The sequence below is a fragment of the Scomber japonicus genome, chromosome 15 (assembly GCF_027409825.1).
Source record: "Scomber japonicus isolate fScoJap1 chromosome 15, fScoJap1.pri, whole genome shotgun sequence".
Classification (NCBI taxonomy): domain Eukaryota; kingdom Metazoa; phylum Chordata; class Actinopteri; order Scombriformes; family Scombridae; genus Scomber; species Scomber japonicus.
In genome coordinates, this window is record NC_070592.1 from 12,659,424 (window position 1) to 12,683,576 (window position 24,153).

Here is a 24,153-nt window from a genome sequence, read left to right on the forward strand (position 1 = left end):
GGTGGGGTGTTGAGAGTCTGTGTAGAAAAAGAGCCACACAGAAACAGAGTTCTCCTCCTATGACAGCTGGACCTCTTTCTTTCTACTATGTGCCTCATCAGATGCCCATTCATGGAGCTTCCGGTTGTTGGGAGGCAGGAGAGAGACACCCACCTACACAAAGCAGAGGTCTTTGCTGTGTTGCTCACAGAGAGGAGAGGCAGGGAGGGAGGGAGGGATATGAAAAGAGATGTGGGGAACATAATTATGAATTCTCTGCCTGAAAAGTGCAGGTGCTTCTCAAAGTGAATGTTGCTATAGGCGCCAATTGATTTGGTGCTGATGCTGCTGTGCACTGCCCCTAATTTTACCTCCTAGTCACATACAGCAGATGCAGGCATTTATCACTGAGCCTTAAGCATTTCTTCATATTGACATCATCCAATTCCTGATCATACCTTATGTACTGTAACTTAGTTTAGCAGGCTGATGTCCAGGTGTGTTTTACTGACTACAATCACTGGCAAAGGGAAGAATACGTATGGAAACATGACAAGTAAGACGAATAAAAGCTTGTGAATGATGTTGCTGGGCAACAGTATTTCCTTCACTTGTCTCAGCTCCAAGGAGCATTTCCCTTCTCCTCAGTCGGTCCAGTCCAGTGTACAGAGACCTTGATATTCTGCCTCCTTTCTCCAGGCAGGGTTAGTTATTCAGTAGCACAGGTCTGTACAAGATAAAGTATAAAGTCTGCATAAATTATGTTTGCAAGATGAGCTAGATGAAAACAGGCTAAGTTGAAGGAAAATTAAAAATTCTCCATTTGCATGCATATAGCTTCTTTGCAGAGCAGCATGATTAGAGTAGGTTTAACATGCATGCACCTGTCATAATATGCATGCATTTGAATTAATACTTTGTGCATATTTCATCTCAAGTTATGGTCTGGTATGTAATGCAGGAAATATTCCCAAAGCAATTTTTAGATGCCAAGGCAAGGTATGTAATCACACTTCACGTGGACACAGATAAACCACTTCTCTTGTTTACTGCGCAACAGGAGGAGTACATTTTACAAAAAACGGAACTAATAAACGTCTGTGCTTTCCAATGGCTATGCTTCTTTGGACGTCAGACTGACGCACATGATTCGCAGTTCAGTTCAGTGTGTGGGAGGAAAGAGCAAGAGCTTGGAGATACCAGCCTGCTGTGAAGGACTGTAATTGCAGTGCCACAGCAATTATATCCCGAAGAACTGGGCATTTTAGATCACTGAATATGCCCTGAAACACTATGATACTGATCAGAGACAAATCCCTGATGCATAAATATCGGTTCAACAATGGTTCCAATTAAAATGCATCTCATGAATACAGTGGCGAAAAATGCATTTCATTTAGAGAGAGCTCTTATCCTGCAGCATACTGATGTACTGGTGTTTTGTTCTGATTATTTAGATGATGGAGCACATGGACTGATATGTTTGTTTTTTGTTCCTTTTTTCCCAATTTCTCTGCAGCACCCTCTCTGACACAGACATAACATATTGTCTGTTGCACTAAAACCTGCAAATCCAACAAGTCTACAGAGAGGTTGCATAGATCAAGTCAAAAGATCTGAGGCAAATGCAGTAACTTGCAACAAAGAAGTCAAAGAAACCTGCTTTAAACAGAAATCACAGAAACAAGAGCAACAGCATCCTCTATCTAAGCCGACCCAATGGCGTGGTCAGCTCTTACCGGCCCTTGTGTGGCCCTTGTCCTGCTCTTCTTCGGTTTGACCTCCTGCACTCCCTCTGGCCCGGCCTCTGCTACCTGCGCCACCTTGGAGCAGAGTCGCTTCTTTGGTGTATTCTCCTCCACGACCACCCTGCCTGAAACACCATGTTCCTGGACCCTGCAGAACCCTGATCCCCGCCGCTACACTGTCTACATGAAGATTACCAAGCCCACCGACTCCTGCGTACCCCGCCAGATCAGGACCTTCCAGTTCGACTCCTTCATTGAGACTTCTCGCACCTACCTGGGTATGGAGAGCTTCGATGAGGTGGTCAGGCTGTGCGACGCGTCAACCACTGTCACCTACCTGGAGTCCAGCAAGCAGTTCCTGCAGATCCGCAAGGTGGCCCCAAGAAGTGCTGTGGAGATTGTGGAGGGAGAGAGTGGTGTCAGTGAGTTCAAGGCTGAGTTCCTGGTCGTGGGGAAGAGGAATCCAAGCATGCCTGCCTGCCAGATGCTGTGCCAGTGGCTGGAGAAGTGCCTGTCCAGTAGCACCCATGATTATCCCTGTGGTATTATGAATACCCCTTGCCAGTGCTGGGAGGCCCCCAAGAGGAAGCCAGGGAGCTGCTACAGGGGTGGTGTCTACGTTGAGAAATGCTTTGCAGTGCCCAGAGACAACGGACGTGATGCTGAGATTATCAGTAAGTTTAAAGCATGCTTCATCATTTTGTTTGATTTACCTCAAATGTTCAAAGAGAAAGAAAAACATAACTCTCAAGCAGGTTATCAAACATGTCTTCCCTGTGTTTATTGTGTTGTTTTGTAATGACATCCACCAGCCCAGATTGTTGATAGTAGGTCCTGTTCTCCAGGATCCCACAGCTCTGCGGGCTGTCTCCAGCCCTGCTATCACACAGTGGCCCCTGTTTGTGTCTGAGGGGCTGTTGAGGGTAATGATCCATGGCTGTAGAGCATGAGCACAGGCGAAGGATGTGCACTTTGCTGTCACAAAGTAATGAGAAGTAAATCAAAGGTGTTGGAGAAATTTGTCGATGCATCTTGAGGCTTAAGTGGCAGGACTGCCTCAACCGCACTCATCACCAGCTCTCCATTTTGCCTGTGGCAGGCATGTTAGCTTTAGTGCTTGGCAAGGAGTCGGCATTTGGTAAGAGATAGAGGGCATGTTTGTGCATTAGGTTAGGAGGTGGGAGGGGGGGCACAAAAGAGCACAAAGACCTCACAGTAAGCTGGCAGCGGAAATCGAAGCACACCATTTGTGGTTGGCATGGCAACGTAGAAGTACACACCGCTCTGCTGTGGTTCACAACAAGTGTTTAAAAGCAAACAATCACTGTTTCAAATGATACATTCATCAGTCTGAGTACTTCGTTCTGCTTACAAAGAATTGCCCTTGCTCATTCTCTTCACATACAATACATTTTATTCACTTCCTGTTCTTACACAGAAAGTTTAGAGGAACAATGTTTCTTGAGTCATGCCTTGGTGCACTCTTTCTGTGACTCAAACATTTAAATAATGTTGGTATATCAATTTTTACCAATGCAACTGTGTCAGTTTCCAACTGTGCTCAATATTTTTCCTCTTCTTATCTCCTCCTGCAGAGGGCTGGGCTGGTTGGGGACGCTGGTCAGTATGCAGCCAGGAATGCGGTGGCGGAGTCCAGGTGCGCAGCCGAGGCTGTCAGCCTGATGATGGTGTGTGTGAGGGAACAGTTGAAGAAGGGCGGGCTTGCAACCCTCAGCAGTGCATTGGTAAGCCCACTTGTCATTTATCCATTTAGTTGGGAGTACTCAGCTGCAGGTGGCTATTTCAATGCAATAATCCTGCAATTTTCAAATTCCCACAGGCAAAGAGCGCAACAGGAGCCAGGGTCTGCGGGCCATCATTGGTTTGAAGAGAGACAATGTTGATGATTCTAACCATGGAGTTGTTGCAACCCAGACAGGTGAGATAAGCCTTGTTCATTAAGTTTAGAAGTTGTTCTCAGTGGAAGTTATTTCAGTTATATTGCAGAGCCTAAGGACTTGTGTGCTGATCCTCTAATTCATGTTTTGTCCACAGTCGAAGCTAAGACAGATGAGTGGTCCACCTGGAGTTCATGTTCAGTCAGCTGTGGGGAGGGCTGGCAGAGCCGCGCCCGTGTATGTGCGACTTCCTCCTTCACCACCCAATGTGTCGGACCCCTGCGTGAGAATCGTCCCTGCAACAACACAGCTGTCTGCCCCGGTGAGTGCCTGGTTCCCCCTCTCCATGTATGTGTGACAGCAAGAGAAAAGAAAAGAAACTGTGATCTAGAAATTGTTAGAAACACTTGGTCTTTTGGAAGTACACATTTATAAGTAAAAGCCATTATCCCTTAATGAATTCCCTTTATACAGCACCAGCCACAAAGGAAAGGTAGATAAAGAGAGGCAGACAAGTTAGGGAAGCATTTTTGAGCTTTTACACATTTGAGATTTAGATTGTTGGAAAGAGGGTGCAATTTAATACCAAGTAAATTTCCACATTTTATACATTTAGGTCTGTGTTTAAGACATTGTATGGAGGACTGCCCCACCTAGTGGAAAGTTTAAAATGTACCTGTACTGTGTAGCCAGAACAAACTTTAAATGAATCTACAATAATAATTAATTAATTAATAAAATAAACTACAACTTACCTAATTAAAACATTTGTTTGTGTGTGTGTTATGCATGTGTAGTGGATGGTGCTTGGGATGAGTGGACCCCCTGGAGCCTTTGCTCATCCACATGCGGTCGCGGTTACCGTGACCGTACCCGCAAATGCAAGCTGCCCAAGAATGGAGGAGAGCCTTGCACCGGCCCTACAAGACAAACCAAGTTCTGCAACATCGCTGTCTGCCCTGGTGAGTCAGAGATCATTTTTTATAGCTGACATTTGGGTTTAGTCTATATTTTTAATAATATTCCCTTTAATTACGTAGGTTTAGCATCCATTTTTTTCTCTGTGTATCCATAAAAAGATATACACAGACACACAAGAGACACATATAATCAGATGACTTTACCTAAATTAAAGTCACAGAACTTATTATTGCTTCTATGGAGCAGTTTCATTTATGACCACACTAAAAAATTCATGACTTCAGCTATGATACTTGACCCTAGAGCTGAGTGATTCATATGTGAGCACTGATTAAACCACTTAGTGGCATCACCACCATCACAATCTGCAACTGCAGTGGCAGGTTGACATTACATCTGACGCATCAACAGAATAAAAGCCTCTGTGGGTATTAGTCAGTGACTTGGTGACTCACCCTTCCCATGGTCACTCGAAATATCAAAAGTTGAGTTCTTTCCTATTCTTCCACCTCCTCATGCACTGAAAGGATTTACTCATTTTTGAACCCACTGCTGTAATTTGTGCAGCAACTTTTTTCCCTTCTGTACACCTAGTTGGGTGGTTATCATTATCACTTGTGAGATGTACTTCATCTATCCAACATTATACTCCCTTAATGCAATTACATGTTATTATCAGTAGGTGGCTCTTTGCACCACAGCTGAGTAACTGTAAGTGGCTGAAGAAGATGGGCTGTGTTAGGCAAAGTCATTATTGAAAGATGATTACACATTTCATTTGAAATTGAAGGGTTTTGAAAATTGAGTCATCCTTAATAGCCCATTTAGCAAGATAAAGATTTTTTATTTTGGCCAGTCTAGCTTTTTTTTGAGACTGTCCACTTTCTTCAATTTATTTTACCATCTTACAAGGCGGCATTTAATTGAGATTTATGTTTTTCTATTTCTAAGTAGTTTCATCTTCTCCAGACTCTAAAATTAAATCTGGAATATGAAAAGTGTTTTTCCTGTGTTCAATCAGTATTATGTGTTATTTATGTCAGTGCATCCCTTTATAAAATATGCCAATAAAATATGCCCAATACAGAGTTTTGGAAGGCTTGATTATCTTTTTTAATCATAAAATTGATTCTCAGATAAGTCAACTGCACTAAACAAAGTTAATAGAGTACATAATTATATTAACTTGATCTTAGTTTTGAGGACAGTGTTTGAAGGACAGACAAGTAGGTCATGTGAAATGTTAATAGCATCAGTGAGAGTGTCTGTCATGCCTGTGGCCTGAAGGCCTGTTTTGTCCTTGCGCTCACTATAACTCTATATATCCTCTCCTATGCTTCCCTCTAGTGGATGGATCCTGGAACGAGTGGTCCGCCTGGAGCGCATGCTCTGCTTCTTGCTCCAATGGTACCGTACAGAGGACACGGGAATGCAACGGCCCATCCTATGGAGGCTCTGAGTGCCACGGCAGCTGGAAAGAGGCATCAAACTGTTTCCTGAAAGAGTGCCCCGGTAAAAAGAAAAAACATTCCCAGATTCAACATTCATTGCAATTCTAGGAACCTCTGGAAAATATAAATTAATTAAACATATCCCAATCCAGAGCTCATGGTGTGTATTGTTCTCTGTCTTTAGTTGATGGACGCTGGCATGCGTGGAGCTCATGGGGCAGCTGCAGCAAGACTTGCGGTGGAGGCATCCAGCAGAGGCAGAGAGTCTGTGAAGGACCTTTCTTTGATGGAGCACCTTGCCCTGGTGAAAAGGGAGAGCAGAGGCGTTGCAGTGAAAGGAGATGTCCTGGTTAGTGATGCCAATATGTAGCCTTGTATAATGGTCACCTCACTATAATACAATCCAATAATAGATCACTCATCATATAACACATGATTCTTGTAACCTTTTAGAGCCCCATGAGATCTGCCCAGAGCAGAACACTGGAGATGTTGTGTGGAAGAAAACCCCCGCTGGAGACCTGGCTGCCATCACCTGCCCTGCTGATGCCTCAGGTACAGTGACAGTGAAGATGCACACATGCTGGATGTGCTTTATCTGTTTTGATTGAGCATATTTATTATCCCCCCACCATGGTAACTACAAGTGTGCACTTTCTCTCATCAACAGGTATGATTCTTCGTCGATGCACCCTAGATGCTGTAGGTCTTGCCTTCTGGGAGAACCCCACTCACCACAAGTGTGTCTCCAAGAACTATGAGAACATTCAGATGCTGGTAAGCCCCCTGAAAAAGTGCCCTAATTAAAATGGTGAATGTCTCATCTGTTGTGCTCTCATATGGCTAATTTCCCAGAAGTCTAGTCAAAGCAGAGAATGTCAAAGATTTGGATTAACCTCTTGAATCCCCTCCTGTAGTCAAGGGACTACATCTCCAAAGCACAGATGGGGCAGAGCGTGGACGGGGTCGCTGAGGTGATTTCACGCCTGAGATTCTCTTCCGATGAAGGGGCCAAGTACAGTGGCGACCTTTTGGCTGTCATGGAAATCCTGAAGAACACCACTGAAGTGTACAAGGGAACCAGGCTGAGACTGAGCAACGCTGATATAGAGGTACAATTACAAAAAAGGATTTGTTTATTCTTGACCAGGTGTTACCTTTGTACATATTTTAAAAATAACATTATGTAGCACTTTCTCTAATGATTTACTGTCCAAAACTAGTTTTTAATTAAGGTGTATTTGGTATCTTCTTACACCTCTGCCTTCATTTTAATGATCTGTAGAACTACGTCCAGACCATCAGCAACTTACTGAAGGAGGAACATCGTGACAAATGGGAAGAAGCACAGCTGGTACGTGATAAGAGGGTGTCTGTATGAGTGGTCGAAAGTGAATATGAGCAGGGGAGGTAATAAGTCTGTTATGCGTTCTTGTGATTTGATGGGTGCGTAAGGGACAAATTCGAGGAGTTATTGTGAAAAATGTGAAAATGAAGGGGGGAAAGAGTGTCAGTGACTGGTCTGCTCACACTGAGTAACACTCCCAAATGTCCTTTTACTTCTGTAAGAAGGGTATGGCACTTAGGGCTAAAATGATTTTAGCCCAAGATTAGACAATGTCTCATGTCTCAAACAATCATTTATTACTATCTCAGATGTTTTTTTGATTCATCACCCTTCTACACTTAGCTATAGTGCATATAAGTTAGTCTAAACTTACAGTAACTTAGTCATATTTGCATTAAGTGAATTACAAGTTATTGAGTTCCCTAAGAAAGATAATACACTTGTAGAAAAGTTGGACAAACAAAAAACTTCCCCTGCAGAATACATTTACACACAGATTGAAAACTGAATGGTGAATTGCCAATGCCACTGCAACATGAAAAGTGAACACTTCAAGGTGACAGCAAGAGAGAAAAGAGTGAGATTGAATCAGGGAGAATCACTGCGCCCACTCTACAATCTGTGAGTCTCTGTGCCATCCTACATACCAATGGCAGTTGTAAAGGGACACAGTGAGCACATCACATAGGAGCACACACCTTGCGCCCACATTGCTGCAGTTCTGCGTCAGAGACACGCAAGTCAGGCAGCCCTCCCTTCCAGTGTGTGAGAGGGAGAGGACAAAAAAACCTGAGTATGAATCAACAGCCTGCCCATTTATGGCCTTAAGGAAGCTCTGAGGTTGCATAGCAGCAAGCAGTGTGCTTTTTTTCTTTTTCTTCTTTTTTTTTCTTCTGTGCTGAGCGATCTGAAAGAACTAGTATAAACTCGACTAGGAAATCTAGATATGGGCATATGATCAGTAGCTTTACCTCAAGTGTTCAATTAAACCAATTGTTGAAATTGCACATAATTAAACTAGAGACCCAACTTGACCTTTTCCCTTTTCCCTCTCTCTGACTCTTCCTCCACCTCTCTTCTTCCTTTTTTATCCAGATGGGTGCCAACATTAAGAAGTTTCTCCGCCTTGTTGAGGACTTTGTGAACATGATCGGCATGCAAATGAGCGGCTTTCAGGACATTAATGAAGTCACAGAGAATTTAGGTGAGTCCTAATATCCCCCACCAGCTGCTCTCTGCTCATGTCTAGTCAGGATGAGTTGTCATTTCTCCATCCAGAAAGTGAATTAATCTTCATCTCACCTGTGAATCTGAGTCCATCAGTTATCACTTTGACAGTGTCAAACCCATCAACCAACACCATATTACTCCAAGATGCTGTGAATCTGATCATAAGTACATTTGGCATAATTCCAATATGAGCTTTACATAAATTAATCAATCTCTCAAATACTGTAAGAATAACTGTAAACTTGACACTTAGAATCACTGTGTGACTGGCTTAATAAAGGTCACACTCACAGACAAATGTTTGTGGAAGCAGATGGCCTCTAAGTGATGTTCACTAAGCCTCTGTCCCCCAATTTCTGCCCCTCAGTGCTGATCATCCATAAGCGCCCAACAACCACGAGCTCCAACTTCACCTTCCCCATTAAGGGCTGGAGGGGCATGCTGGACTGGGTTAGGACCTCTGAGGAGAAGATCTCAGTGTCCCGTGATGCTTTGTCCATTGAGCAAACTGGTAAGACCTTAACATTCTTAATGAAACAAACGTTTTTATTTCGGAGATCGACCAATGTGCAGTTTTGTGAATTTGAGTTTAAGCAGACATTTTTTTCTTTCCAGATGCCAATGATGCTTTTGTGACTGGCGTCGTCCTCTACAGAAACCTTGCCTCTATTCTGTCCTTCCAGAGGTAATACAATTTATCTGCCTTTCATGAAATATTGTTTTCGGTCACAAGATGGCGCCACACATTGAAAGACTCGCAACCTCTATATTGTTGCTTTCTCTAGCATTTATTGGCTCAGTTTTTATTATAAGGCCTTAAAGATCCCTCATATCAAGCTCTGGTATGATCATTTGCACCACACTGACTGTAATTTACTCTCTCTCTGCAGCAACACCACCTTACTCAATTCAAAAGTGGTGACAGTGATCGTCAAGCCCACCCCAAACCTACTGTCAACCCCCGTTGAGATCGAGTTCCCTCACCTCCACAACGTAAGTCCCTAATGGTTACCCAATCTAATGGAGATTTGCGAAAAATATCAGCCCCCCTCTGGGTGTTTGCTCCCCACAGTGCACAGAGCCTGACATTTTGTTGACATTTGCAGTCACACTGTGACTTTTACTTATACTTGTGTCAGTTGAACCCCACAAAGATCACAGCATAACCAAGCGGTCAGTTGGCAATGATGAGAAATCATGCACTGTTTTTAGTTTTGTGCATGCCTTATGGGGGAGGGTGGCAAGACACGTGGGCAGGTGGCTGGCTGCAAGCTGTTGCATCTCACACGTTTATAGTACGGTGTCCCAGCCTACATGTTTCCCTTTTCGGCAGACATTCCTCACACTGTCTTCTCCATCTGCCTCTTCTTTTGCAGGGCACCATAAATGAGACATGCCTCTCATGGGACGAGAGCGAAACGTGAGTGTTGTTTTATTTTCTTAAATGTCCTGGGTGGCCGTGTCAGCTGATCTGGCACTTGTTCTTGTTGTTTATCTCTTCACTCGTCACCGAGGTCCTTTCAGTCATACATCTGTCACTGCATATGAACAGTCAGCCCCCTTAGACCTACACTCATCAGAGAAAGAGAGCAATAATGTTTAATCTGTTTTTCATGTCAATCATTCCTGACAAAGAGGACAGAGCAACGGCACAACATGTTGACCCATCTCTCCCAGCCACGAGCACTAGGCCTCACTCAGCTGTCAGACATAGCCTACTTACTGCATGACACACAGACTTAAGAAATGACAGCCTCAGTGATGCTAAGAGTTCTAGCTGAGCAACACCTCACTTCGATCCTGCACTGCTTTAAATGAACCACATCCGGGGGGTGGATACACAGGCAACACTTCTAACCTCATTACATACATCAGTGAGTAAATTCATCGGAGCGTCCCTATAGGTCAGACAGCAGAGTGTCAATTTAAAGACAATGGCAGCTCTCCTCCTTCGTCTCTTAGTCATGTTCATATGTCATTGCCGAGGTTAATGGCTACAGCGCGGGGGAGTTTTTAAAGATGCTTAAGATGCATTTGAATGACTTATGAAAGGAGCTCCCGGTTGCCTGGCCTGGATGAATCAGCCTTAGGCCCACTCTGCCCCTCTGAAGAATACACAGGTGGACCATTTGCATTTAGATAGATTTGTACACTTGTGGAGGACAGATAAGAAATGAAAATGCGTTAAACTCTGCCTGCACCCAGAACACCCCCTCCCACACACACCTATTCACATAAACCAAAGACAAAGCAAAAACAGAAATGAATTGAAGGAGAAAATGTAATTAACTCGTATACTTTCAGAGGGAGGGCGATGTGCCTTAAGTCAAATTAGATTCATTTTTGATAGCGGATGTGATTAATGGCAGGATGGAGACAGTGGAAATGGAAGAGGAGGAAGCTCTGGCTCATGGCAGAGTTTGGGGTCAGTGCCTGTGTGCATAGCTGCATATGTTTGGTTTTAGAGCGCAGGCGGATCTCAGGAAGTGCTCCATTAGCTCCTCCACCAGTGAATCATAACTAGGTGCATACAGAGAAAATGAGCTCCTTGTGACATGAAAATAAAAGACGAAGGGCAGCACATGCTTTTTTCTGCCTACTTCGCATCACAGTTCACCACACAGCATTTAACCCATCTGCATGATATGACAACCACACACATTAATCTGTGCAGCCAAGCCTATTTAGATGCCATTCCAGTTAACTGCCATGATAATTTTGCCCGTGGCTGTCTGCCCATGACACTCTGTACCAGGCTGGACCTGCTGGCTGTGTTGCCCCCTCTGAATTCACCAGTCAATTAGAGCCTGAGGGTGCTGTGCTCTATGCCTTAACCTGTCCTCTGCTCTCTGGCATCTGCTGCTGCTGCTGCTGCTGCTTACACACAATGGCAGATCCTGATTTGTTTGGCCAATGTCCCCGAACAAGATCTGGGCAAAACACTGTAGATTCAATGACTTGCAGAGGCTGATTTGCACTGGAAAACATTTTTAGTGTATCTCATTTGGAAGAAAATCCCACTACTTGTTTTTTTAATTTTATTTCTGTCTTATCGGGCTGGGCAGGAATTATACACATGTATCACTTCAGTCAGATTTAAAGTGCATAAAGAGAGATGAAAATCTGTGACTGTAGATTTCCTCACTATGGAGAAATAATCATAATTCACATTGTCTTCACATTCCCCTCCTTCTCCTTCAAAAGAGGGAACACGTTGTCCTTTGTCCCCCAGTGCACTGGCCAAGTGTTGCCAATAATCTCTTGTCTACTGAAGAAAGATTGCCCATAGCAAGAAATAATAAAGATTATGCTAATATTGAGATTCATGGCCTATCATCATTAATCATGGCACAGATGGCTATTAATCACAAATGGAAAAGCCATAATCAAGGCAAGATGCAACTGAGCACTTCAAGTAATGTACAATAGTGTTTATTTTTCTCACACTGGACCACAAAACTATTGATTAAATATCTAAATGTTATGTAAAATGTGAAAAACATGCAATTCTATATGATTTCTTGAAAATTCAAACATGATGAGCCTTATATTAGTATAATCTTCCCCAATCATAAATATCATATAATAGAAATTTCATTAAGAGGCATTCACATATGAGATTTGTCAGATCTTAAAGCAGTCAGTCTCTCCTCTCCTAACCCATCGCTTTCCCTTCCCCTCTCCTTCTCTGTGCAGTTCCTCTCTACTTGGGTCTTGGTCTGCTCGGAGCTGCAGAGCTGTCCCCGTTCATTCATTCAGAACCAAATGCGTGTGTGACAGCCTCTCCACCTTCGCCATTTTCGCGCACGTCAACTCCGACTCGGTAAGTCTTCTGTCTGCTCCCAATATATGCTCATGTTTAGTGTTTTTTTCCACCGTAACTATACATCTTAAATGTTTTTGTGCAGTGTGGGTGAATGCGGTGCAGTGTGAGCGTATACTACAGCCAGCCTACTTGTTGTTTTCGAGCGATTTGCTGTAGCGCTTCCTTTCAACACCTCTTTGTCTCAGTGCAGGTGATACTGATCGGAGAAATATGTTATGCAGGAAATTGCATTTCGTATTAAAAACGGGAACATTATGGATTGCATATTGGCACCTCGATTTGTTTTGGGGTTTTTGTTTTTTTGCACGAGCTTGTTAATTTAACGCTTATTTGCTTGCATTCAACTACATGTGATTGGCAAAAATAAAGATTATTGCAGCATTGGGGAAACGGCTTAGTTTTATGCATGAAAATTAAGAAACATTGATCCCAAAATTTTAATCAAATCACACCAAATGACTTTTGAGTGTTGCATAATCTGGTTTTGCATTAATTTGGGGGGTTTTGCATGATTTTACATAGTTTGAGCAAGATAACTTGATGATGCGCACTGGATGCTTTTAGTACCGATTTTTTTTGTCATTGCTGTATTTTATGCGCAAAGACCATGTGTAATTTCGCCTCCATAGACTGTGGTTGCCTCTGAAGCTGCTCGCTCTCCAGTTGCCTTGGTAACGGCTTCTGCAGCTCAACCTCGGCCTGTGTAATTTTTGATAACTGAGATGCTGAGAGAAAGCAAAAAAATCACACACAGAGCCCCCTCCTCCCTCATCTGAACACCCCCTCAGGATAGAGGAAATGGTCTGTCCATCTCTGCTGTGCATTAGATTGCTGCTGCACACACACAAAAACCCCAATCAACAGATGTCTATTAGTTTGAGGAAATGTGTATTTTAAATGTGCATTGTGCTTATTTCGTCCTCTCTTCACGATACTACCAATGGCAAAACAGCTTATGAATTTGGACTGCAGTGTTTTTCTGCTGCTACATCCATTCGGTCTCGTCTTTTTGTTTCCCCCCAACCTGTTGTTTACATCCTAGATTTGATTTGTCTTGCTGTTGCCAGTCTGAACAGCACCTCCCATATTTTTTATAGGCTGCACATACCCCCTCTTTCCAACCTCCCGCGACAGTAAAAAGGCAGCTGCGCCAATCATTCCGTCTGCCAGTATCTCTGAATTCTCGATTACGTCCACCCCCCTCCTTCTCCTCCTCCTCCTGCTCGTCCTCCTCCTCTTCCTCCTCCTTCCTCTTCGACCACAGCAGCTAGTCTGAAAATGCCAGAGAGGCAAACCAATGAGAGACAGACGTCTGGTCATGCATTGAGGGCCCCCCCCACCACCCCACCCCACCCGCCTGCCTCTCCATCCATCCTTTGATGTGTGCCGTGGACATTTTCAATAACGTCTTCCTGCAAGCTGTGTGAGGAACGTCAGTGAGAAGCGAGGGGCAGAGAGAGATAGAGAGAGAGAGGAGTGAGGAGATATGAAAAACAGCTAGATACTGCAGTGTGTTAGCTCTCATTCGATATGGTTTACAACTCCTGCACCAGCATTTGAGTCGGGCATATGATGGCCCAACTAGTTAGTGCAGCAGATGCCCTTGACCATTGAGTGTGCGCACAATCAGCTTAAAAAAAAACAGCTACCAAATGTGGGTCTTTCTTTGCACTTGTAAATGAGAACATGCGATTAAGTCAAGGACAGGCAAAAGACATGCTTCATATTTAGGTCAAACTGGCTGTCTGGATTTCACTCAGAGGCCCATGGTGCAAGCATCAACCCAGATAGAGACATTGGGCATAGAGGGAACAGAACATACTGTATCGCCCTTGTGATTTTTTGCTCTTCCCCCCTGATTCAGTGACGGCTAAAGCGAAAGGCAGCTCACTGTTCTGCTATCTGCCATCTGTTTTGGGGCGCTTCTGATGTAGTTGGATAGATTTTGAAACAAATTTGCCACACTAAATTAGTCGTTGGCTGCCACAGGCCGGACTTCACCAGCTGTGCTTTGATATCAGAGAACGCTATGTGGAGCACATTACGATGGAGAGGAACAATCCTTCAAGGCTCAGTATTGTACCATTTAAATTCTGATACACTATATACAATCGCAAATGTATTCGAAGGAACACCTCATGTACGCTTGCGATATACAAATTTATGGCCATCATAAATCAAATGAAGGCCAAAGCAGCGTCCCTTTCTTCCCCTTCTATCTGCGCTAATTTGATACCTGCAGATTTATTATATTTCTCACTCACCTTATGGCGCCATTTAGCCCTTTCTCGCCTTTTTCTCTCTCAACACGTTACACGCCATTATCAGAAATGTAATCACACCATTTGTCAATGAGGGTTTCTTCATTCAAAGCCTCAAAGATTTTCATCCAGCTCACGCGCTTTGTGTGATGCCAACTTGATCAGAGGTGTTAGATTAACTCAAAACCTCATTAAAGCCACTTGAGTAGGTGTGAGACAGACAAAGATTACGGACACAGTGAAACCAGACAATTAGCTGTTGGAGGTTTATAGGTGTGTTGGCCAGGGCAGCCAGGGCCTTGTGATATCTCAAGGAGCTGAGATTTGTTCGTGCAGCGGCAACCCGTTGGCCCTCCAGGTGAATCTGCAGCAGGGAAGACAGGCAAAAGACAATCCCCTTCTCTGTTCCTTCCAGCAGAGGTTTGGTGCCAGGGCTGTTTGAAACATGGGACAGTCACCACCGCTGGCAGCGGCAGGCGCTAAGCTGCTGTCAGAGATCAGAAGGGCAGGTGGTGGCAGATTAATGCACAGGTGATAATGGTCCACCTGTTCACTCCTGCAGGGGCGGGCCAGGAGCTGCTGGTTGGCACAAAAAACACCAACGTAGTGAGAAAATACTAAAGGGGAGAGAAAAAGATTAGCTCAGGATGTCTGTCAATGATTAGAAGGTTGCTGTAGCAGCTTAAACTAATGACTGAATACAGCACCCCCTCTGAACTGCCCCTGGGAATTGAGCAACCCCCCTTCCTGCTTAGCGGAGAGAGATATATGTGCAGTATCCTCTTCGCCTCATTTGCTGACTCAAAAGCTCAATGGAGAGGCGCAGTGACCCTGACCATTTGTTTAGTTTGCCGCTCCATCTTTCTGACATGTTCACCTTGAGGTCACCTTGCCTCAGCCGTGGCCTGATTGTGCCATTCAACTGTTTGCCTACAGGGAGCTGTCTGCTATTCCAGATAGTGCACACCCAGAGGCTGCGCTAGTGCATGCATGTGTGTGCGTGTGTGTGTGGATCTCAGTGTTGGTGCATTAATGTGTATGTGTGTTTATTATCAGAGTACAGCTCTAAGAGGCATGTTTGGTCTTGTCTCTTCTCTGTAGATCATGGACAAGGCACTGCTCCCATCCGTGACTCTCATAGTTGGCTGTGGGGTCTCCTCTCTCACCCTGCTGCTCCTCATCATCATCTACGTCTCCGTGTGGAAGTAAGTAACCCCTACGAGCAAAGATCAGCCATGTCAGCATCTAACTCTAAATGCTGCATGCACTCTGGTTTCTCTACCTTCTGCTCATGCTTTTATTCTCCCTTTTTCAAAACTCCAGGTACATCCGCTCCGAGCGCTCCGTTATCCTCATCAACTTCTGCCTGTCCATTATATGCTCCAATGCCCTCATTCTCATCGGACAAACTCAGGCTCGCAACAAGGTAAGGCACTCTTCTGGCCCAACTTAAAACCTCTTTTAAAGCTTTCTGGAATTCACTGCTTTGGGGACTTTAAGAAATAGCAGCAGCGCCCCTGACACAGATTTCTCATTTTTCCTCCCTATCTCTCCCTCCTCCTGGGCTCCCACAGGTCGTATGCACTCTCGTAGCTGCTTTCCTGCACTTCTTTTTCCTCTCCTCTTTCTGCTGGGTGCTGACAGAAGCTTGGCAGTCCTACATGGCTGTCACTGGTCGTCTGCGCAACCGCATCATCCGCAAGCGCTTCTTGTGCTTGGGCTGGGGTAAGAGCACCAGTCTTTATGTGCATCTCTCTCTTTTTCTTTTATCTCTTTTGCATCACATTTCTCAATAGCTTTTTGGTCCTGTCAGAATCTAACTCTTTCCTCCCCCTTGTGCATGTTTTCTATTTTGCAGGTCTTCCTGCATTGGTGGTGGCTGTGTCTGTGGGTTTCACAAAAGCTAAGGGTTACGGCACTGTCAACTAGTAAGTCTCAGCCTGCCACTTTTTGGCTTTTGCTTTTCTCTGCATATATTTTAAAAACATTGTCCCTTGGCTCAGGCATTCATATTCTACCTCCTTCTCTTTTCTAGCTGCTGGCTGTCTCTTGAGGGTGGACTCCTCTACTCCTTTGTTGGCCCTGCCGCAGCTGTTGTTTTGGTGCGTACCCTGACTTGTGTCCCCATCCACCTCAATGCATAGTCTGTATATAAATGCATTACCCATTATTACTTTGTCTCATCCATTTTTTTTTCTTTCAAATAGGTGAATATGGTCATTGGTATTCTGGTCTTCAACAAGCTGGTATCCAAGGACGGCATCACCGACGTGAAGCTGAAGGAGAGAGCCGGGTAGGTTTTATTGATCTTCTCTGTACACCAGAGTATTGCGCTTATCGCCCTCATCAGTGCCATTACAGGTATATTGATGATGTGCTTTGATATCAAGCCTCACAATCAAACAACAAGCGAGAATAAAGCTCCGAAGTTCATTCTTGTGCTGTTTTGCCGAAGTCTTATCTGCTGTTTTCTCACCCTACAGGGCATCACTGTGGAGCTCCTGCGTGGTTCTGCCTCTCCTGGCCCTCACCTGGATGTCTGCTGTGCTGGCCATCACAGACCGCCGCTCTGCCCTCTTCCAGATCCTCTTTGCTGTCTTCGACTCTCTGGAGGGTTTCATCATCGTCATGGTCCACTGCATCTTGCGTAGAGAGGTAAGGAAAAACCAAACAATGAGATAAGATAGAGTAACCAGAGTTAAAATAATAATGAAAGTTGGTTTAGTCGATTTTATTTAAGAGGTTACATAAGCTGTGGTTTGAATGCAATTTCCTATATTTTACCTTCTTCCATTAGGTTCAAGAAGCTGTAAAGTGCAGAGTAGTCGACCGCAAGGATGACGGAAATGGAGACTCTGGCAGTTCTCTTCACAATGGCCACACCCAGCATATGGTAAATTTCTTGGCTTATTGCCTTTTTAATGTCTTGAGTGCCTCTTGCATTTTATCTTAAAATGAATATGTGCATACATTAAGCACTGATAGAACATTTTTATTCTTTTATCAGCAGTCTGATAACGAAAAGGATGGAGATTCAAGCAGACTAGGTAAGCCCCTTTTACACCAACTTTTTTGCTCTTGCCCTTAACCATTTTTCCATTTGCATTTAATTTTTTGTGAGACTTGCACTTAAAACATCTGATCATGCATAAAAATAAAACCTTTTTTATTGGACCAATTTTTCAGGCTTGCTATGGCTAATGCTTTATTATTCTCTAACACGTTTGTACCATTTTTCTTAAAAGGAATGAAGAGTTCCTCTGAAGAGAAGATGCCTCCTCCTCAGCTGCCTCTTCCCATGGGCTCCAACTTCCACACCCTGCCATCCAACCCCAATAAGAGCCACATGCAGGCGGTTCCTGAATATTCCAGCCACACGCTCACCTTGAAGAGAGAGAAAAGCCGTCTGGCTGGCGGTGTCGACCCATCCTGCGGAAAACCTGTGTATGTGTGCGAGGGAGAGCTCTTCAAGCAGCTGGATGCTGATCTCGCTCGGGTTCAGGCTGAAGGCAGCCTCTCTGACGGCAGCGGTTATGTACTCATGCCCAACACTACCTCCACCCTGAGGTCCAAGCCCAAAGACGACCCAACGAAGTACAACATCAGTGTGGAGCAGCTGCCACAGGCCAGACTCATGCACCTCAGCGGGCCCTTTGCCGAGCCACAGGCCGCCTTCGGGATGAAGTCAATCCCTGCCGACCAGGTCAGCGTGTCATATTCAGAGAGGGACTCACCAATCCAGAACATCCACAACATGTCGAGTGAGTCTCACATCACCCACAGCAGCCTGGAGAACACCTTTGAGTCCATGAACTCCATGATGTCCAAGAGTGAGACGATCTCCACACTGTCCATGAGCTCCTTGGAGGTAAGACTGGAATTATGTCTCCTATTGCAAAAAATAAATAAATAAATAAAAATTCTGCATTTATTTGAAATGTTTCAAACATTTATGTACTAAACTAACCTTCTTTGTCTTCTTTTCTTTGCAGAGACAGAAATCGCGTTATGCTGAGTTGGACTTTGAGGTAAATATTGTTTGAATTGTGTTTGTTCAAAAATATTACAAATGGCAGGATATTATATTAAATGTGTAATTGCAATATTTTATGTGAGAGTAAATTGTTTTTCCTTTGTCTCCTGTAGAAAATCATGCACACAAAGAAGCGCCACCAGAACATGTTCCAGGACCTAAACAGGAAGTTGCATCATGCTGAGAAAGACAGAGAGTCACCTGCTTCTGACAGCAAGGTAACCCATCATAATAATATGCCCATTGTCCATCATCATAGAGAAATACATTGGATGGATATTAAAAAGAAAAATATAGAAGAGGCAATTCTAAATGTTAATGTTAAAGATATTTTGAGCAGAGCCTCTTGGTGGTGTAAAAATGACCTTAAAAGCAACCAGTGACTTGTGTATTAAAATATGGTTGTCAATATCTTGAGGTCATTTGAATAAGGATGCATTTTCTTCCTTCCTTCTTACAGTCTGTGAGATGGAGTGTGTCATCAGGAGGAAGTGACAAAACGAACCACAGCGTGAGTGTTTATATACAACCTCACAATCTCAAATTTACTGCCTATAGACGAGACACACCATCAGATATTACACTTGCCTCAAGAACGAAAAATTTCCACCAAATGACAATGTGACTTTCATTATTATAGAATCTCCACAAATGTAATGAAGCCCATTTCATTTTTGATTAGATCAGGAATTGCTCAGGGCTTATGTGTGACACCAGTGCTAATGTGGCATCTCTTTGTACCTCAACAGGACAAACAGCAGGGTCCTCTGGAGAGGCCATGGGAAGGAGTCCGGGGATTACCGCAGTCACCCCCTGCATGGGTACGCAAAGACCTGGAGCCCCTAGCTGCCTCACCTCTGGAGCTGCACTCTGTGGAATGGGAGAAGTCCAGCACCACCATCCCTCTGGTGGGGCAGGACATCATCGACCTGCAGACAGAGGTCTGAGGAGGAGGAGGGGGGCTTGTGAAGCCACCCGATTTCACCTCGGTCACCTTTTTGGTTTTGGTAATGGGATCCTATATGGATAAAGTATGGGAAACCAAGAAAGAAGGAAGGAAGTAAGAAAGTAGGTCCCAGAATCTATGTCTTCAAACCCTCAGCCAGAGCAGGAAGAAGAGTGAGAAGGAGTGATGGAGGAGAGGTGGAAGAGTTTAGTGATGGGATGTTTAATGTAGCTTCTCTGTGTGGACTTAAAGCATCTCTTGTCTGAGTGCTCTGAAGGTCAGAGGGTTAGTGGAGTGATCAGTGGTTTCCATGATCCAGGACTGGTTGTGGTTCCATTAATGCTTCACTGGGAGTTTCCTGAACCCTGAAGCCTGGGTTTCAGAAGATGTGGTCGACATGTCTGTGCTTCTTTTATCCTTCAACTCAGCATTGGAGAAAAATTAAATAATATAAACGGTGTGTCCTCCCTGCTTCTTGGGAGGAACAACCGGGACTCTTGGCTGCTCCTTTTCTAGCCAAGTTACCTTCCAAAATAGGACAAGGCAAGGGAGCACAAGGGACCAGTTTCATGCTTGGAGTCCAACACTCTGCACTAGAAGGGCACACATTTTGTTTCTGTGCTGTAGGTTATTATATTTTTTTCCTGTTTGTGTGTTTATTTGTACCGCTGCGTACCTGGGACTACTTCTAAAGAGCCGAATATGAGACTCTGTACTGAGAATACAACTCCACTACTGGAGAACTGGCTCAATCACACTAATTGCTGTTACAACCATGGTTATTATTATTCCAGTGATTACTGTCAGTTTTATGATTATCGCTTTATTACTTGATTATCTGTTAAGCCTATATTTTAAGTTTTCATTCCCCTCATGACTGTCAGGCACAGACTTTAATTGTTTCTTTACTGTGACCTACAACAATAGGCTCCAAAAAATGATTCAATACATTTGCAATGTGTTGTGAGCCCATATGGACTGCATTGGGAAAAACATACATGGAGGGTTGATGGAGGTGGTGATGGTTAGATATGTCCTGGATTCTCCAGAATTCTGCTTCAATACCAAAACACCAGCACCAGGATGAACACAGACTCTCACACAGGAAGAGCAGTGCACTCTGGAAATTGCTGGGTGGAAATGTAAGAGGTAGGGGGATACCGCCCCTCTCAGCTGGCACAAGATGCAGGCTCTTCCATGTCGTACATGTGGATTCAAGGGTCAGCGAGACCTTTCATCATCGCCCTTTTGTTTCTCAGCCTTGCAGGACTCTTGGACCGAGCTGAGGCTCCTGGCGCTGATGTGACTTCCAGTACAGTGCCAGGTCCTCAAGACTTCAACACATTTGTGTTTTAGCCATCAGTGTGAAATAGTGCAATATGATGGGCGCTTGATGCTCAAGCAAGACTGATATTAGGATTTAGTCAAAGTTTTTTCTTACAAATGTTTCAAAATTTTTATACCATCTTCCTCATATTTACAGAGCATATATATGCTTTATGAGAATATTGTATAACAAATCTGTATTAGTAATTCAAAGAATTTATTCACTAGAGATTTGTTAGCACAAGACTCCATATTTGGAGCTCTTTGTGACAGGTAGATAATTGTACTTCTATAAAGCAAATATTATATAGAATGAATGATAGCCTATGATTATCTCTAAACTGTGCTTCAGGACATTTGTTATTACTCTCCGCTGTGTAGCGTCGAGTAATTGAACCTCATGTCTTCTGTAACTGTGTTTTTGATAACCCTGTCAGTAACTCAACAGTATGTACTACCAGCCAATTCCCTGTTCCTTCAATCCCTCTGTCATACCTTGAGTTACTTGTATTGAATACCCATTTGTATTATCTTGTCACAACTTTGTTTTTTATGTTCTGTTTTACCTCCTGTAAATGTACAGTTTTCACAGCACAAAATGAATGTGACTTATTTCTAATAAAAACACATCTATATTACATGAAGAATTTCGTCCTGGATTATTCAGCAAGGGCAAGTTATAAAAGGTGGAATACAACTTTGAGTCTTCTGTGAAATCTTGTAAAAATGTGTACAACTAATTAACTTTTAGGTTTCTTTTTCAGAACAACTTATAAAAGATTCTCTTGCAGAGTCAAATTGTTGTCTGACACAAATATCTGAAGTCAGAAAGAAAGAAATGAGCAGTGTTAAAGAGTAAAAATAGCTGGAAAAAAATAGTGAGATAAACAGGACTTGGAGACATGGATTCCGTATCAGTAATATATTTTTTCATAACCAATGCCACATTAAAGTCTCTGGCAACATTTCGCTCCCTAAATATAGATATGATTTGCAGGCACAAAAAAAGCAATCTCTTAAGATGATAAAAGCCCAATTCTCCTCTGTTCTATTTTCATGCTTTGCAGGGAGGCGAATCATTACTGAGAAAAAAGATCTATGAGGTTGAGTAATGAGAAAACAAACATATTTGACAGAGGCCAGAAAATGATTGTGGCCTCTTTAAAAATAGGAAATGTTCTCAGCAGTTTAAATTTAGTTCTGCCTGCTTTGTCTGCAGTGTTGCCACTCAGTCTTTTTTCTCTCCTCCATAATCGGTTCTTGTTCTTCCTTTTAATTGAAGCAGTGTGCTGTACCTATGCTGCAAGGCAAAAGCAAAAGGAGATTTACATCGTCCATTTGTTGAGCACTGCTCATTTGAGAGGTCAGTTGGAGAGCTAACCAGTTTGTGTGCAAATGGTACTTTATATAGGTGCTATTTTTCACTTTCCATGTTTCTTACCACCTCACGTGATAAGCACCATTTTCTGAATATTTTTTTGCTTTGTGGAACATTTCGTGCTAATTTATTTTCACACCAAAAGTCATCTGTGCCATGTCTACACCGTCTCGTGACAATTCAGAGAGCTAATGTTGGAACTGATTTCACAGCATCTGAAAACGTGACTCCTAAAATATACTATATGGGTCACTGTGGACCCTCATTATTTTTTATTTTTCATCTCAGGACCTGCAGATAGTTGCCATCTGCAAGCTAGAAAACAGATTGATATTGACTGAAAAATAGAGAAGCAGGCAAACAGAAGGGTTAACATGCAGAGAAAAGGGGGAGAGTGCAACACTTGCTTCATGTGTGCCAATGCACATGTTTCAGTGCTATAATTTATGCTCATATTGAACAAAAACATGAATGTTAAATGACACAATCTTGCGTTTGCAGCCCGGCTTCTTCGAGATACACAACTTCATCTAAACACACACACACACACACACACACACACACACAACTTCTAATTCTCATCTCAACCCCCTACCCCTCCCAATGTGAAACCCAGTATCAATTAGCACCTTGCTGACAGTAACAGTGAGGTCCATGCTGTCTCTTAATTGAAGGCTGTTGCTATAGAAACAGCAGATACTAATCCCCAAGATGGGCGAGGAGGAGGAGAAGGTCTTTAAAACTGTCAGAGTGAAAAAAAACACAGAAAGAGAAGATGTTCATTTCTAATGGCAAGTCATGTCTCTGTAATGACTGTCAGCAGTACATTAAATTATTATCATTATTACGAGTGAAGGAGTGAAGATTAACTCTGGATTGTCTTTGTCTCTCTTAGTTATTATTTTAATTTTGAGGAAATTTAAGACAAAGAAAGAGATCAAGTTTGATTAAATTGATTTTGTTTAAGGCCTTTGTTAACCCTGTTAATAGACTGGGATGTGATAGGTGGTATTGAATAGCCTAATTATATACAATACATTTGTACAATTATGATTAATTTACTGTATAACTTTGTTTCCAAACTAATATATATTTTGATGTTCCAGATTTGATGTTTAAGATGTATAATTGTATCAATCTGAAGAATTATACCCCAAAGTGTTTGATGAAATGTATTGTCAAGAAATATGCAACAAATGAATACACTGGTGCTTCAATATACTCCATCAAATTGACTTCAATACTTTAATCTCTACCACTTCCACCAGTGCTGTTCTGCAAAAGAGATCCGACCTCCTTGAGGTAAGGCTGAAAAGAGCTATATGACCTTCGCAGCTAATGTAGTATGATAGCTAAATACCATTCATGAATTTTAATTGATTTTATTTATAATACTAAAACATTTACGTGTTAATTAGTACGTACTTGAGCTCGATGTCAATGGATATATAAAACCCTGCATATTTGATTTGATTCTGCTGCAAAAGCCCTCTGCAGAGCGCACACAATACTATATAACACAGAAAAAAAGAAAAGGCTGAGGGGAGCAGTGGAAGTAGGATATTGTCTATGCATGGAACTATTATTAATGCTGCTATCGCTTTCAGCATGTTGTCAATTGTATGACATTGTTAGGCAGCGTTTTGTCTGGGAGTCTGGAAAGAACAAGTGATGAGACAGATTTTTTTTTTTTAAATTCACCCATAGATTCAAATGTGATGTTATATTATCTTAATTAGAAGCCTTTAAACAATGGACACAATAAAAGCAGTATCCTGCACAGTGAGTTGAAATATAAATAATAAAGC

General features: G+C 43.0%; 1 protein-coding gene across 1 annotated transcript; it reads left to right on the forward strand.

Moving 5' to 3' along the window:
- Window positions 1-1,698: 1,698 nt before the first annotated feature.
- On the forward strand, window positions 1,699-19,642 carry LOC128374098 (adhesion G protein-coupled receptor B1-like). The gene is made up of 31 exons (XM_053334352.1): window positions 1,699-2,401; window positions 3,323-3,472; window positions 3,568-3,666; window positions 3,783-3,947; window positions 4,423-4,587; window positions 5,894-6,058; window positions 6,182-6,346; window positions 6,451-6,552; window positions 6,668-6,774; window positions 6,915-7,109; window positions 7,283-7,351; window positions 8,441-8,549; window positions 8,943-9,086; window positions 9,191-9,260; window positions 9,466-9,568; window positions 9,952-9,995; window positions 12,272-12,398; window positions 15,764-15,867; window positions 15,986-16,088; window positions 16,237-16,387; window positions 16,521-16,590; window positions 16,698-16,764; window positions 16,870-16,955; window positions 17,146-17,317; window positions 17,460-17,555; window positions 17,670-17,709; window positions 17,908-18,530; window positions 18,655-18,690; window positions 18,809-18,913; window positions 19,156-19,206; window positions 19,445-19,642. The coding sequence occupies exons 1-31, from the start codon at window positions 1,699-1,701 to the stop codon at window positions 19,640-19,642; spliced, it is 4,584 nt and encodes a 1,527-aa protein (XP_053190327.1).
- The last annotated feature ends 4,511 nt before the right edge of the window (window positions 19,643-24,153 follow it).